Source organism: Tursiops truncatus, chromosome 11, assembly GCF_011762595.2.
Source record: "Tursiops truncatus isolate mTurTru1 chromosome 11, mTurTru1.mat.Y, whole genome shotgun sequence".
Taxonomy (NCBI): domain Eukaryota; kingdom Metazoa; phylum Chordata; class Mammalia; order Artiodactyla; family Delphinidae; genus Tursiops; species Tursiops truncatus.
Genome location: NC_047044.1, coordinates 46,542,293 through 46,559,137, shown reverse-complemented (window position 1 = coordinate 46,559,137; position 16,845 = coordinate 46,542,293). Strand labels below are relative to the sequence as shown.

General features: G+C 38.6%; 1 protein-coding gene across 8 annotated transcripts in view; it reads right to left on the bottom strand.

The window, feature by feature from the left end:
- LOC141275931 (uncharacterized) overlaps window positions 1-16,845 on the bottom strand; it is a 247,128-nt gene that overhangs the window by 176,449 nt on the left and 53,834 nt on the right. For all 8 annotated transcript variants that reach the window (XR_012324623.1, XR_012324616.1, XR_012324615.1 and 5 more), the window contains one exon: window positions 13,933-13,982. Coding sequence is in view for 1 of the 8 variants with exons in the window: in XM_073789244.1 (XP_073645345.1) it covers window positions 13,933-13,982 (50 nt within the window). In the remaining 7 variants the exon portion in view is untranslated. The remainder of the gene's footprint in view (window positions 1-13,932; window positions 13,983-16,845) is intronic.

The following is a 16,845-nucleotide window of genomic DNA, read 5'->3' as shown; positions in this document are numbered from 1 at the left end:
AAAAGGGCATGAAACCTCCACCCCCCTTCCCGCATATCTTGCCCTATGCATCTCTTCCATCTGGCTCTTCCTGAGTTGTATCCTTCGTAATAAACTAATAATCTAGTACATAAACTGTTTTCCTGAGTTCTGTGAGCCATTCTGGCAAATTATCAAACCTGAGGTGGGTGTTGTGGGAACCTCTGATTTACAGCTGTTCAGTCAGAACCCCAGGTAACAACCTGGACTTGCAATTGGCATGTGAAATGAGATAGCAGTCTTGTGAGATTGAGTCCTTAATTTATGGGATCTGACGCTACCTCTGGGTAGATGGTGTCAGAATTGAATTAAATTGCAAGACATCTGGTATCTGTAGAGAACCAAAGACTTGCTTAATATGGGAAAACCCCACACACATTGGAGTACGGAAGTATTCAGTGAGTGCTAAGTAGAGGATGAAAACAAGGAGTTTCCCATTACATCTATACTTCAGCCATTTTCTCAGAATCTGCTTTTGGGGGCATCCAAATTAAGATAAGAGGTACTTCAGTTTTCACTCTGTATGCTTCTGTATAATATTAATTTTTCACAATAACGATACATTCATGTAGGACATGTGTAATTCAAAAAATATAATTAAAAATTATTGGGGGGGGGACGTTCAAGATGGTGGAGGAGTAAGACATGGAGATCACCTTCCTCCCCACAAATACATCAAAAATACATCTACATGTGGAACAACTCCTACTGAACACTGGCAGAAGACCTTAGACTTCCCAAAAGGCAAGAAACTCCCCACATGCCTGGGTAGGGCAAAGAAGAAAGGAAAAACAGAGACAAAAGAATGGGGATGGGACCTGCACCTCTGGGAGGGCACTATGAAGGAGGAAAAGTTTCCACACATGAGGAAACCCCTTCACTGGTGGAGACGGGGTGGGTGGGGGGAAAGCTTTGGAGCCACGGAGGAGAGAGCAGTAACAGGGGTGCAGAGGGCAAAGTGGAGAGATTCCTGCACAGAGGATCAGTGCCGACCAGCACTCATCAGCCTGAGAGGCTTGTCTGCTCACCCGCCAGGGTGGGTTGGGGCTGGGAGCTGAGGCTCTAGTATATATCCTGCTGATATATACTTAAAATGAAGTAATTTGAAAAATAGGTGAAAGCTTAACATAATGCATTCTGGCAGCTTTCAAGAGACCTCTTGAAGAGGCATTCAGTCAGCTACTTCAAGGTCAGAGCAAGATGACACAATGCCCTAAAGAGACCTCTGGCGTCTAGCAAGCTGTGGGGGTTTGTTTTGTTTTGGCCCAATTTAAAATTTTTTTCTAGTTACGTCCTCATTAAGGGAAGGCTCCAACACACATAAAGAAATCCACATTTTCTCAGGTTTCCAACGAGAAACTAAAGGTGGGAAGTGAATCAAGGTGAGCCCTCAAACTAATAATTCATTTCTTTTCATCTTCCATAATGTAGACGGGATACAGAATCTTGGTGGTTTATTCTCAACATCAAAGTGACCCACAACTACAAGGTCCACCACCAAGCTGGAAGAGCTGTAAGACGTAAGGTTGATTTTTTTTAAATTGAGGTATAGTTGATGTACAATACTATATAAGTTTCAGGTATACAACACAGTGATTCAAAATTTTTATAGATTATACTCCATTTAAAGTTATTATAAAATATTGGCTATGTTTCCTATGCTGTACAGTATATCCTTGTAGCTTATTTATTTTATGCATAGTAGTTGAATTTCTTAATTGCCTACCCTTGTTGTGCTCCTCCCCCCTTCTCTCTCCCCATGGGTTACCACTAGACGCACATATGTGTGCATCTGTTTGTTTTGTTATATTCATTTATTTTTTAGATTCCACATATAAGTGATAACACACAGTATTTGTCTTTCTCTGTCAGACTTAATTCACTAAGAATAATACCCTCCAGGTCCATACATGTTGTCGTAAATAGCAAAATTTCATTCTTTTTCATGGCCGAATAGTATTCCATTGTGTGTGTGTGTGTATGTGTATATATATATACACACACACCACTTTTTAAAATTAATTAATTTGTTTATTTATTTATTTGGCCACACCGGATCTTAGCTGTGGCATGCAGGACCCTCGTTGCAGTGTGTGGGATCTTTTTTTTTTTTAGTTGCAGCATGCGGGATCTTTAGTTGTGGCATGTGGGATCCTCAGTTGCAGCATGCAAACTTTTGGTTGCGGCATGTGGGACCCAGTTCCCTAACAAGGGATCAAATCCAGGCCCCCTCCAATGGCAGCGCAGAGTCTTAGCCACTGGACCACCAGGGAAGCCCCTATACCACTTCTGTATCTAGTCATCTGTTGATGGACATTTTGGTTGTTTCCTTATCTTGGCTATTGTAAGTAATGCTGCTATAAACATGGGGGTGCATGTATCTATTCAAATTAGTGTTTTCATTTTTTTTCAGATATATTCCTAGGAGTGGAATTGCTGGATCATATGGTAGTTCTACTTTTAGTTTTTTGAGGAACATCCATACTTTTTTCCATATGGCTGCACCAATTTACATTCCCAGCAACAGTGCATGAGGGTTCCCTTTTCTCCACATCCCTACTAACACTTGTTATTTGTTGTCTTTTTGATAATAGCCATTCTGAGAGGTGTGAGGTGATCTCTCATTGTGGTTTTAATTTGCATTTCTCTGATGATTAGTGACATTGAGCATCTTTTCATGTGCCTGTTGGCTATCTGTATGTCTTTGAAAAAGTATCTATTCAAGTCTTCTGTCCATTTTTAAATCAGGTTGGTTGTTTTCTTGATATTGAGTTGTATGAGCTGTTTTTATATTTGGGATATTAGCCTCTTATTAGTCATATCATTTGCAAATATTTTCTCCCATTCAGTAGGTTGTCTATTCGTTTTGTCAATAGTTTCCTTTGCTGTGCAAAAGCTTTTATATTTAATTAGGTCCTATTTGTTTATTTTTGCTTTTATTTCCTTTGCTTTACGAGACAGATCCAAAAAAACATTGCTACGATTTATGTCAAAGAGTGTTCTGCCTATGTTTTCTTCTAGGAGTTTTATAGTTTCCAGTCTTACATTTAGGTCTTTAATTCATTTTGAGTTTATTTTCGTTTATGGTGTTAGAGAATGTTTTAATTTCATTCTTTTACATGTAGCTGTCCAGTTTTCCCAGCACCATCTATTGAACAGGATGTCTTTTCCCCACTGGATATTCTTGCCTCCTCTGTCATAGATTAATTGACCATAAGTGCATGGGTTTATTTCTGGGCTCTCTATTCTGTTCCACTGACCTATGCATCTGTTTTTATGCCAGTACCAAACTGTTTTGATGACTGTAGCTTTGTAGTGTAATCTGCAGTCAGGGAGCATGATACCTCCAGCTCTGTTCTTCTTTCTCAAGATTGTTTTGGCTGGGGTTGGGGCCAAGCACATCCCAGGGCTGGTGCTGGCCTGCTGGTGGTTGGGCTGGGTCCCGCCTCATCAGGCTGTGGGGCTGTGGTGGTCCTGCAGCTGGTGTCCACTTGCTGATGGGCAGGGCCATGTCCAGGAATGGCTGTGGGCTCAGGGCATCTTAAAGTAATCTGCCTGCTGGTGGCAGGGGCTATGTCCCCACCTGGCTAGTTGCTTAGCTTGAGGTATCCCAGTAGTGGTACCTAAAGACTGGTGAGCAGGGGCAGAGCTGAGTCCAAAAGCTAATAAGCTAGAGGGAGAATTCCAAAATGGTGCTTGCTAGCACCAGTGTTCACATGGTAGAATGAGCTTCCAAAAATGGCTGCCACCATTGTCTCTGTCCCCAGTGTGAGATCCAGTTGCCTCCTGCCTCTCTGGGAGACTCTCCAAGATCAATAGGTAGGCCTGACCCAGGCACTTTTCAAATTACTGCTTCTACCCTGGGTCCTGGAGTATGTGAGAGTTTGTATGCACCTTTAAGAGTCTCTGTCTCCCACAGCCCTCTGGGTCTCACCAAAGAAATCCCCACTGGCCTTCAAAGCCAAGTGTTCTGGCAGCTCACCTTCCTGGTACAGAACCCCTGGGCTGGGGAACCTGATGTGGAGTTCAGACACCTTGCTCCTTGTGGAGAGCATCTGGGATTGTAATTATTCTGTTCATCTGTTGACCAACTGGGGGTATAGGTCTTAACTATATCGTGACTCTAATCCCTCCTACCCATCTCATTGTGGTTCCTTCCTTATATCTTTAGCCATCAAAGATCTTTTCTGGTACACTCCAGTCTTTCTCATCCATAGTTGCTCTGTAAATAGTTGTAATTTTGGTGTGCCCATGAGAGGAGGTGAACTCAGGGTAATGGTTTTCCTACACTGCCACCTTGCAGCAATCCCTGAAGTCTAGCTAGTTTCTTAATGATTTATTGGTGTATAACAAACTTAATGATAACCATTTCATTTCCTTGTAATTCTATGGATCAGAAATTTGAGCTGAGTTCAGTTGTATGGTTCTTTTGCTGATCTCACTCATTCTGATGATGGTCACTCATTGTAGAAGTTATCAGCTAGAGGCCATTAGGGTTGCATGGTCCAAGCTGGTTTTACTCAAAATTCTGGTGGTTGGTGATGGCTTTGGCTGGGCTTCTCTGTCTCCATGTGGTCTCTCATTCTCAAGGAGACTGGCTGTGGCTTTTTTGTATGGTAATGTCAGTGTTCCAAGAAGACAAGAACAGAAGCTTCAAAGGCCTCTTGAAGCCTACACTCACAAGTCCCACAGTGTTACTTCCGCTGCATTCTATTGGTAAAGCAAGTGACAAGGCCTGCCCAGATTCAAGGGTATGGAGAAATAATTTCACCTCCTGATAAGTAACAAGGTCACAGCTGCAAAGAAACAGTTGTAGAAAGATGGAAGGAATCATTGCAGATGTCTTTATAAACAATTACTTCAGCTAGGTAATTGCTTATAAAGCCTTTCTTCTTTAGGAGCTGAGACATAAGCTGAGAAGGTCACAAGAGGCCTCCATACAAGAGGCCACCAAATACATTTATAGTGGAATGTTAGACGCAGACTAGACCACTGAGTGCTTGAACACTGAAAGAGTTAGGGGAAACACCAAGACAAACTGAAGCTCTTTTTATTCACCAAAATATTGCCAATCTTGAAACAGTTTAGGACATCCATATTTAACAATCAAATTATTTCCCCAATATTTATTTCATCTGAAATGTTTTCCTGCTAGATCTTCAGATGGCCAACTTCTTCAATATTTGAGAATAGACTCAAATTTTGCCTCCTCAGTCACCACCGTAATTAAAGTTAACCTCCCCCATTTCACCATCACTTTTTCTATATAGCACTATCACTATCTGAAATTACTTTAATATTTGTTTACTTGTTTATGATCTGTTTCCCTCCCTAGAATGTAATTCCACGGGATTTGAGATTCTATTCATTTGTTTAGCATAGTAGTATCAGCGAGTGATGAGTGTTTGAAAAGGTAGCAAGATGAGGACAGGATTTTATTAATGACTTCTCCACTAATATCCCAAATTTGGTCCAAGTCTTAATCTCTGCTATAAAGCACAAAGTAGATAACGTCATCTAATCACCCCTGGGCTTAGAGCTTACTAAGCTTTTCCTGTACAAACATGCCTGCTTGGAACTTTCCATTTAAATAACAGATTCTAGTCTTTGAAACACATCTAATTAACCTCAATTTCTTTCATTTGTAAACATGAGAAAATACTAATCTCATTTATTATGTAAATTAAATGAGGTTCCATTGTAAAATTCATAGTACAGTACCTGGCATAAGGTATATAATAAATTGTAGTTACTATTATTATCCACATTTCATTTGTGACTAACTGGACTTCCACATATCTCAAGCTCAATCAATAGTCCATTCACTTTTTGTTTTCAATTACCAATTCCAGTCTTCTATTTCTGAAGGATTCTCTGACTCCTCAGAAGGTTCTAGAAAAAGTCTGATCATTGATGTTTACAATTTACAATGTCAAAAACAGAAATGCAACACTACTAGCATTCATAGAGTCAGCTAAGATGTTCTTGCATATGTGGCCATTGGTGTTATTGCCTGCTGAGCAGTCTCTCCAGGTTTCTTAATCTTCTGATATTCTAGCCATGTCTTTCCCCTTCTTCACAAAACCCAGGGACTCTTTCACTTAAGCTTAAGCTGCTCCTCCAGGTGGTGATCTCTCCACTTTTTCTAGTCCTTACAACTCCATATTACAGCAGTGGGTAACTGTTCTTAGTAATGGCTTTCTTAAGACTATTCATGCCTCAGACATTTTATCATCTTACTTTATTCATGTTATTATAATACTTTCTAGTCACATTTTGTAGTCACAGTGTGAAATCTTTTTCATTAAGCTAAAATTGCATTAATGTAACAGCTGAACCACCCTGAATCTGAAAAGCCTGCTGTGTTTATCCTAAGAGGGTGTTTTCCTCAGAAATGAGAACATTAGTTTGCTCAAATTACAGATTCCTTTTCAGCCACCTGTTAAATACTTCCTGTTTATTCTTGTTGGTATGTTACATACCATCCCATTGGGGAAGACAGCATGTAATTATGGCCTTGTCACCTTCCTCCCTTTTGGCTCTCTAGAGCACCATCTTGGACTCATTGGGCCATTTCACTGCATTCATGTCTTATAAAAAAAATTTTACTTTACATTTCTCAACTGTTCTCAAATAGTCCCCTTTTCTTCTTTATTCATCCCTGTGAGAGGGATTTAATGAACAATTAGTTTCAGTTATGTCACTTAGCTGACATAAACAGCTAGTGGCTGGTTTAATGACAGAAGCCCAGCCTTCTTGACTCCCCACACAGGGCTCAAAAAACTACCCTCAGGAAAAGAAATAGGACCTTGTTAGCTCTATCAGAGGAAAGCTCCATTAACCTAAGAAAAATGGGGTATAGCTGTTACCAAAGTAAATTCTGGGTTTTTTTTTCTCTTGGTAAAGAGGATTAGTAAAGCCGATATAGGGATTTTTAAGAATATGTAAAGATGGTGTACCACGATGGTCAATTAGAGAGACCCTTATTAATGATATCACAGTTTAAATGAAAACACTGAAGAAATTATGTGATTTTGGTGCCTTGGTGAAAAATTTGGTCTGTTTTGAAAATTTGAGATGTTTTGTAGATTGTGACAGTTATACAAAAGGGAATATGAAGTTGGCTAGAGACTAATGTGAGGGATGCAAAAATGATTTCTAAAGAAGGCCCATTTGCTCTGTGAGCATTTTACTGGCCTTGGATAGGCCTAGATGTATCTCAAGCTGAGTTTGGCAGTAAGGGGCATAAACAGCTAAATTACTCTACCACTAAAGAGTTGGAGAAATTGAAGTTGTGTTCCTTAGAGGACAGGACAAGAAAAGTTAGAAGAGTAAGAAAAATACAGGAGGCTGACATCAAGTTGAGTTGTTTTCTGTTACTGTGATATGATGAGAATCCCTGCACATTACCACCTTCAGCAAAGTCATCTCTACATATAAACATCTCTGAATGTTTTTAATGGCCATTAGGGGAAAAGGCCAAAATCTACAGCTGGGTTAACATGATATGAAACAGATAACATGAGCAGGATGATGCATAATTTGTAAACTAGACTAAGTCAACGGAAGCAGGAGCTCAGAGCCAGAAATTATTATGAGATCTCAAGACCTCAGGGAACACAGATAAATCTTTAGGAAAATGGACATCTACAATCCACAGGATGATGATGGATTGAGCTAATATCATCCATGTCTTAGGTGGCCCCAGAGAACCAAGATGACCTCTGAGTTATACAAGTTATGTTTGACCATTTTATAAAAGAAAAAAATATTAAGTATTGCTTATGATCTGAAATACTACTCTTAAATTGAGTTCTGAAAATAATATCCATACACGTAGCATCAACTTAAAACCTTCTTTATCTTTTTATCTCTGAAGTTAAGTAACTGTTGGAAAACATTTAAAGAAAGTGTGCCCAAGAAAACATCAAAATATTAAACATTTAGGCACATTTATGAATAATTTTATCAGTTACAGCTGAAACTTCAACATGCCTTGGCAATCCTTTTTCCCGTCCTTGACAAGTTTATATTCCACTCCTTATAGCTGTTTCCAAACCTTCACTGCTATCTTCAAGTCCCCATCTTTTGTTTTTTTGGCCATGTCGGGTCTTAGTTGAAGCACACGGGTTTTTTTGTTTGTTTTTGTTTTCTTTCTTTATTTATTTTGGCTACATTGGGTCTTCGTTGCTGAGCGTGGGCTTTCTCTAGTTGCAGTGAGTGGGGGCTACTCTTTGTTGCGGCGCGCAGGCTTCTCATTGCGGTGGCTTCTCTTGTTGCAGAGCATGGGCTCTAGGCGCATGGTCTTCAGTAGTTGTGGCATGTGGGCTTCAGTAGCTGTAGCTCGCGGACTCTAGAGCGTAGGCTCAGTAGTTGTGCCGCATGGGCTTAGTTGCTCTGTGGCATGTGGGATCTTCCCAGACCAGGGATCAAACCCATGTCCCCTCATTGGCAGGCAGATTCTTAACCACTGCGCCACCAGGGAAGTCCCGGCACACAGGGTCTTTGTTGAGGCATGCAGGATCTTTTTTGTTATGGTGCGCGGTCTGCTCGGGGTTCTCTCTAGTTGTGGTGCATGGGCTTCTCTCTAGTTGTGGCACATGGGTTCCAGAGTATGTGGCCTCTAGTTTGCAGCACGCAGGCTCTCTAGTTGAGGAGCACTAGCTCAATAGTTGTGGCACATGGGCTTGGTTGCCCTGCGGCATGTGGGATCTTAGTTCCCTGACCAGGGATCAAACCCGCATCCCCTGCATTGGAAGGTGGATTCTTTACCACTGGACCACCAGGGAAGTCCCAATGTGTGATCTTTTCTTGTCTGGTTTCTTTTACTATGGCTGAATCTTATTCTATTGTATGAATATATCACATTTTGTTTATCTATTCATCAGGTGATGCACATTTGGGTTCTTTCCACATTTGGGGCTATTACGAAAATGCTGCTATGAACAGTTACGTATAAGGTTTAGTGTGGACACGTGTTCTCCATTCTTTTGGGTATATGTCAAAGAGTGGAATTTCTGGGTCACATGGTAATTCTATGTTTAACGTTCTGAGGAACTGCCAAAATGTTTTCGCAAAGTGGCTGAACCATTTTTACAGGTTCACCAACAATTAATGAGGGTTCCAGTTTCTCCACATCCTCACTAATGCTTGTTATTGTCTGTCTTTTTTATGTTAGCCATCCTAGTATGTGTGAAATGGTATCGCATTGTGGTTTTAATTTGCATTTATCTAACAGTTAATGATGTCAAGCATCCTCTCATGTGCTACTGGCCACTTATATAGCCCATAAATATTTTATGAATCATTGTATACAATCAGAGACACTAAGGCAGGCTCTCAAGGATGCCATCCATAGTTATTCAGATAGTTACTATTAGACAGTAATAGCAATGAATGATCAGCAGAGGTAGGGAGTACATTATGGCACAAATGATCGCATACCCAACCACCTTACTCAGTCAATGTAGCTGATGTCTAAACTTGGTTTGTTCTGTTAAATATTGACATGTGATTCTGATATTACCAAAAATGATCAGTGCTTCTCGTTCTGATTCCAAATTCTTTCAAGCAAATATAAAAAGAAGAAAAAGTCAAGGGTTATAAGAAAAAACAACTGTCAGAGGGGATGACTGGCTTACACCATTTGGGGGACCAAGAGTGAGGAGTTACCTTGGCTCTAATCTATCTTGATTTCCCTGTTCAAATGCTAATAAGCAATATGTGTAAGGAATCATTTTTGAGGTAACTGTACTGTAATTTTATAGAAAGGTAGTGGGCTTAGGCTGCCTAGCTTCTATTGTCCCATCCTGACAGCAACTCTATTGCCTTTTGGGGAATAGCTTCTAATCCAATGAATATAGTATGATGGGACTGTAATTCCCCTAACCAACAGATATCCTTGTCCCTCATACTAGACCAGTTGGAAACTTCTTTTCTAGAATGTTATTTTTCTAAATGTTAGTCTTTTTATTATTAAATAAAGCACAGGTACATAAAACCACACAAAATAAATGTATAAAATGTATAAAAGTGAATTATTAAAAGCAAACACCCCTGAAACCACTATACACATTACGAAAAAGAATTTTTCCAATTACTCCAGAAGTCCCTTCATGTTGCCCATTCCAAAGGCTATTCCCTTCCTATAAAATAATCATCCTACTGACTCTTATAGCAATCTCTTCTTAAGTTTCTTTATGATTTAATCATTTAAAGTATCTCTAGATATCGTAGTTTAGTCTTGCCCCATTTTTAAAAAATCTGATATGTCTTTTAAGTATCTTTTAACCTATATACTCTCTCTCCACCATTTCTCTTCCCTAAAATACATTTTTTGAAGAACCTAGAACCATTTGACCTATAGAGTACTCCAGAGCCTGGATTTTGCTGATTACACACTCATGGTGCCGTTAAAATGCTCCTCTTTCCTACCTATAAAGTAGCAGTTGAATCCAGAGACCTAATCAAATTTGTCAGGAAACACATAATGTGTTTTCCCACTTTTCTGATGTTAGCAGCTATTGATGCTCAAGGCTTAGATCCATTAATTCACTGAAGATTGCAAAAATGCTGATATTTTAATTTTATCATTTCATTTTCATTTATCAGCTGAAATAATTTTACATCACTTGGCTACCCTATGGTACAGTTCATATAGGAAAGGCAGGTTAAATATATGATTCTTTTCTATTCTTTCCCTAGTTTTCGAGATAACGAACTGGTTCTCTGTTATCCACAAAAGGTAACCAATTGTTTTTTTTTCCCAATGTCATTATGATAACTCATTATCACATATTTAAACTTATCTAATGCACTTTGATCCACTGTAATTCTTATCCTCATTGAAGCTTAAATTATCTCATGTTTGGTCAGTGGGAGCTTACTCCAGTTGCTTCCTGTATTCTATTGGCATGAATTTTTTTTTTTTCTAGAAAGAAGATATTTTATTTTCAGTATGTAAGTTGTATATTTCATGGTTTAGTGTATGTTTTTACTTTGAGTTACTCCTTGAGGGAGAAGCATCATATTTTCTGTGATTAGATGTTAATGGTCATAATTCAGTCAGAACCACAGCACAACAAAAAGACAGAGTTGGGAAAATCTGCAGAGTTCACACAGTCCATACTATTCCACTCAACCCCACTCCTGGAATTAATGTAGATGGATAAAGCCAGGCCAATTCAGAGGCTATCATCAATTTATGTGTCTGATTTTTTCCTATGATTAGATTCAGGCTATGCATTTTTGGCAGAAACACCACAGAAGTGGTAAAAATGTAAAAAATGGTATTTACAATCAAAACCTAGGCTCAGATATGCTCATTGCTACTAGAACTCATTGCTTTTAGACCCACTCAGTGGAAATGGAAGATTACTAGAATGAGTTGCTTTCAGTAATAACAGAGTAGCATGTATCAGACTAACTCTCTTGCAGATGATAAATCTAAAATCTGGACAACATATATTTAAAAAAATGTTTTTTAAACCAACCAGTTGAAGGCTCCGAAGAACAAAAAAGGCAGGCAAACTCTAAAGGATGTTGACTCTTGAAATAAGGGATGTACTGTGTGATATCTCTATTCCTATGGCTTTTTGCTTGAGGGAAATCCCGAGTCTGTGAGGCATAGGGTAGCTAGAACTCAAGTAGAAAGCTGCAGTCTTAGTGGCATGAGGAATAAGACAGAGTGTGGAGCTGCCTTAAAGCCTGGAATGGGGAACCCTGAGAATTAGGAATTCTGAAAATCTGCATAAAAATTCCATCCAAATCTTTGGCTGATCACAGAACTATACACATGTAAGGGGAAACTCTAAAGAACTCAGTAGAAAACAACAGCTGAAAGAGTGAAGGAATTTAGCACATTTCAGCTACTGTCCATCACAAGGGAGACAGAGTTCTGAGTTTGTATCTACTCAGGTTAACTTCTGCTCAAAAAAACAACCAACATGCTTCAGGGGAAGATAAAAAAATCCAGTGTCCCTATAATGTCCAGTATACAATAAAAATAATTAATATGCAAAGAAAGAGAAGAATATGACCCATGGATCAGAGGAAAAACAATCAATAGAAAGCAAGCCTGAATGGCCTAAATGTTGAAATTAGCAGAAAAGGATTTTAAAACAGCTATTAAAATTTAGTCATAATGGATCAACTAAAGGAAGATTTCAGAAGAGAAATGAAAACTATTTTTTCTAATCCAAATGGAAATTTCTGGGTATTATTCTGTTCTTAGGTCTGTCAGATGCCTTAGTGCTTCTCCCAGGTTTCTTCCAGCAAGACAGTGATAACACACAGGCCTGTGGATACTACTGTTTTGGGGCTTGGAGGGACATCTTATTCATCCAATCCTGTTATAAATGCTCTCCAGATGGTTTTTGCTATCTAGTTGTTTGCTCTATTTTACGTAAGGATTCAAGGAAATTCTGCTGCCACTCCTGCCACCTTCTTCCCAGAATTCCTGAAATTTGAATCTTGATTAGACTAATAAAGGTACTGAAAATAGTTGAAATACATTCATCTCAGTGGAGATGTCCTAACTAAAATTTTGCTAATAAAACTTTTCCTATTGTTTTTGTTAAATGATGCCCAGAGCAGCTTTGGTTCTCAATATCCTTCTGATAAATATCTTTTTACTTAAGTTAGTGAAGGCTAGCTTCTTTTGTCTGAAAACAAAGAACCCAAACCACAATGAAAATTTAAGAGTCAGTAGTGAAACTTCTAATTCAGCTCTGACATATAGAGCTTGGAAGTTTGTCACTGCCACCCTTACAACAAGAGAAATCTGGACAAACTGAAAAATCAATTACTTTTCTTGGATCCAAATGGCAATTCTGATGAACTGCTAAAGGTTAAGTGTGGACTAATGTGAGCGTGAGAAACTCCTGGGGACTATAGTCTTGAAGGGCTCCTACACTTTCATGGGCTTTCTCTCTCGGAACCCCACCAAGTGCTTATGGTGAGGGTCCCAGAAAAATTCTCTCTTGGTTCTAAGAGGGAGAGGGGAGGAGTAACAATTGCAAACCACACCCTGAGTTTTCTCCATAACAAAAAGCTATTCTCCAGGGGAAAAGTTGTTGCCAGAGTACAATTTTGAAAACTTATCCCAGGAAGGGAAAGGGAATTCCTTCCCATTCCAGTCCCCTTTTGCATTCCTATCTCACATAAAAGAAAAAACAAAAACCCCAAAACCTCACTTAACAGGGGACAAAGCTTCAAGGAAATAGGTTGAGAACACTGCAGCCAGAGAATATGGAGTAGGGGGTAAAAACTATTCAACTGAAGATGGGATAGAAACTTTTGTGAAGGCCACAGCCCCAAGGCAAAGGCCCACTAAAAGACAAAGACTCAATTAAAAGATTATAAAATGTTCTTCTTCCCACACACTCTACTACCATACCAGCAAGGCTCTAGTGTAGCAATACATTACAGCTGCAAAAGCTGCAAAACACAGACTGATATCTCCTCAAGAGGGAAAACAAACAAACAAAAAATAAGAACACTGGAGAAATTTGAAGCTTTGGCACTTGTAGCTACAATAAGCATTGAACAGCACACCTTCTAGACAGATTAACATCCATCCTCTAAAGGCCTATTTGCCTCAGTTTCAATTACCTGATACAACATGTCTGCTTTTAACATAAAACTACAAGGCATGCAAAAAGACAATAAAAAACAGTCTGAAAAGATAAAGCAACCATCAGAACCAGAGTCAGATATGTCGTGGATGTTGGAATTATAAGACTGGGAATTTAAAATATATGTTAAGGACTCTAAAGGAAAAAGTAGACAACATGCAAGAACAAATGGGTGACATAAGCAGAAAGATGAGAACTTTCAGAAAGAATCAAAAGGAAATGCTAGAAATAAAAATCACAGTAACAGAAATGAAGAATGCCTTCAGTGGACTCAACATACCTGAAGAAAGAATCAGTGAACTTGAAGACAGGGCCACAGAAACATTCCAGCTGAAATGCAAAGAGAAAAAGGAATGAAAAACATAACAGAACATCCAAGAACTGTAGGACAATAGCAAAAGGTCTAACATAACTATAATTATAATACCAGAAGGAGAAGAAAAACAGAGCAGGAGAAATATTTGAAGTAATAATAACCAATACTCTTCCTAGATTAATGATAGACACTAAACCACAGATCCAGGGCTTCCCTGGTGGCGCAGTGGTTGAGAGTCCGCCTGCCGATGCAGGGGACACGGGTTCGTGCCCAGGTCCGGGAGGATCCCACATGCCGCGGAGCGGCTGGGCCCATGGGCCATGGCCACTGGGCCTGCGCGTCCGGAGCCCGTGCTCCACAACGGGAGAGGCCACAGCAGTGAGAGGCCCGTGTTTCGTTAAAAAAAAAAAAAAAAAAAAACCCACAGATCCAGGAAGCTCAGAGAACACCAAGCAGTATAAATACAAAAGTAAAAACAAACAAATCTACACCTAGGCATATTATATTTAAATTTCAGGAAATCAAAGGCAAAGAGAAAATACTGAAAGAAGACAGAGGGGAAAAAAACTCTTTACCTATAGAGGAAGAGGAATTTCAGCAGGTTTCTCATTAGAAACTATGCAAGCAAGAAGAGAGTAAAGTATTTAAAATGTTGAAAGAAAAAAAAAACCCACAAACCTACAATTCTATATACAGTGAAATTATCCTTCAAAAGTGAAAGAGAAATAAAAATGTTAGTAGATTAAAGATCTTAAAATCTTCCTACCACAGAATATCTAAAATGTTCTAGAAAATTGAAGATAATTTATTTTAAATTATTGAATGAGCCTAAAACACAGTAATGGAAATCCAGTGAAGATAGGACTGAACACTAAGATATATGAACTTTGAAGCCACCAAATTCTTGGTCAACTATATGAGTCATGGTAGCTTAGAACAACAATACTGAAGAGTATGTGGGAACAATCTTGAGTAAACTAGAAATCATGCTGTATAAAGGTAGAATCCTTTAAGACCTATAATCTCAGGAAAAGAGTTGAACAGAAAAACAAGAAACTTGACCCTGTTGATAATAAAATAGATGACCAGTCTCAGAATTGGCTCTGGGCAGAAGTTAAAAGAAGTCTCTCCCCAAAATTCTGGAGCGCTTATTCAATTTTCACAAGCACTTGGGTCCTAAATCTACCCTAATGGAGTGTTGAAATTGAAGTGGCTTTGGTATGTTGTGTTTCTAGGCCCCTGGAAGAAGAAACTAAACCCTCCCTGGAAGAGTATACTCTTATGTTAGCCTTAATTTCTACAGACAGAGTTCCAAGTATTATTTAATAATAATTAAAAAATCATAAACACAAAAGGAAACAAACCACCAGGAACAAGAATAAATAATATACTAGAGAACCAGACCTTAACAGACTTCAGATATTGAAATTATCAGATAAAAACACAAAATTACTATGTTTAATATATTTTCAGGAATATAACAAGAGATTGAAATATCTGAGTATTTAGAAAACGGTAACACGGAATGATCAGGAAGATTTGAAAACTAACACATTGAACTCATAAAAATGAAAATGTAATAAATTTAAAACTCAACCAAAGGATTAAAAAGCAGATTAGATACAGCTGATTAGAATGAATGAATTGTAGAACTGAAAACACATGCAGATTGCAGCTCGAAGAGACAAATTGGTGTAAAACACTAAAATGAGTTTTGGAGACATAAAGTATAGAGTGAGAGGGCTAATTAGAATTCCTGGAAAAGGCAATTCAAATAAGGAAAGGCAATATATGAAGAAATAATGGCTAAGGATCCCTGGCGGTCCAGTGGTTATTAGGATTCTGCGCTTCCACTGCCAGGGGCCCAGGTTCAGTCTCTGGTCAGGGAACTAAGATCCTGCAAGCCATGTGGTGTAGCCAAATAAATAAATAAATAAATAAGAAAGAAAGAAAGAATGGTTAAGAATTTTCTAAAATTGAGAAAGACACAATCATATTCAAGGAAGCCCAACAAATGCCAAACAGTATAAATAAAAAGAAATCCGTACCTACACACAGAATAAAGCTGCAGAATAACAAAGACAGGAAGAAGATCTTAAATGCAACTAGAAAGAAAAGATAGATTACCCACAACGGAGACAGTTAAACTGGTAGCTAATTTCTTAATAATAATAATGGGAGCCAGAAGACAGTGAAATAATATATAATTGGAGTGATCTTCTGAAAATGAAAATGAAACATACTATCAAAAAAAAAAAAACACAAAAAACAAACTGAGAGGATTTACCACTAAAAGATTCTCATTGAGGGAACAACTCAAGAATGTACTTCAAGAAGGTAAGTGATTCCAGTAGGATGTCCTGACATGCATTTCTCAAGAAGGAAAAGTTGAAACTACTTAAACAGGACACTAGTGATCCTCAGAGCCATATCTAAGGAAAACTCTGTTTATTTCTTCCAAACATGGTTTTAGATTTACTTATATTTGACTTTGCCAACAGGTTCAAAAGCTTCTGTCATTAAGACCTTGAATGTTTTCCAGGCATTATACGTAAAAAAAAAAAAAAAAAAAATCAATGGTTTTCTTGAACATTACTAGGTGGGGTGAATTTTATATTTCTGTAGTCCAAGGGACTTGCTTTTGGCTAACAAAAACATTCCAGGTACAGCTTGCTCCATATGAATCATGAAGCAGAGAAAAGCAGCAGTCAGATCAGCAGGAAGAACAAATGTTGCAAATGGAAGAAAACACAGACAGATGGTTGAATCTGTGTTAGATCACACTGAACCATTGTGAAGGCAAGTAAGGACATTAATTGTTCAGAGCACGCACATAGTGAAATGGGGGGAAATTATTCAATATATTGCATGTGAATT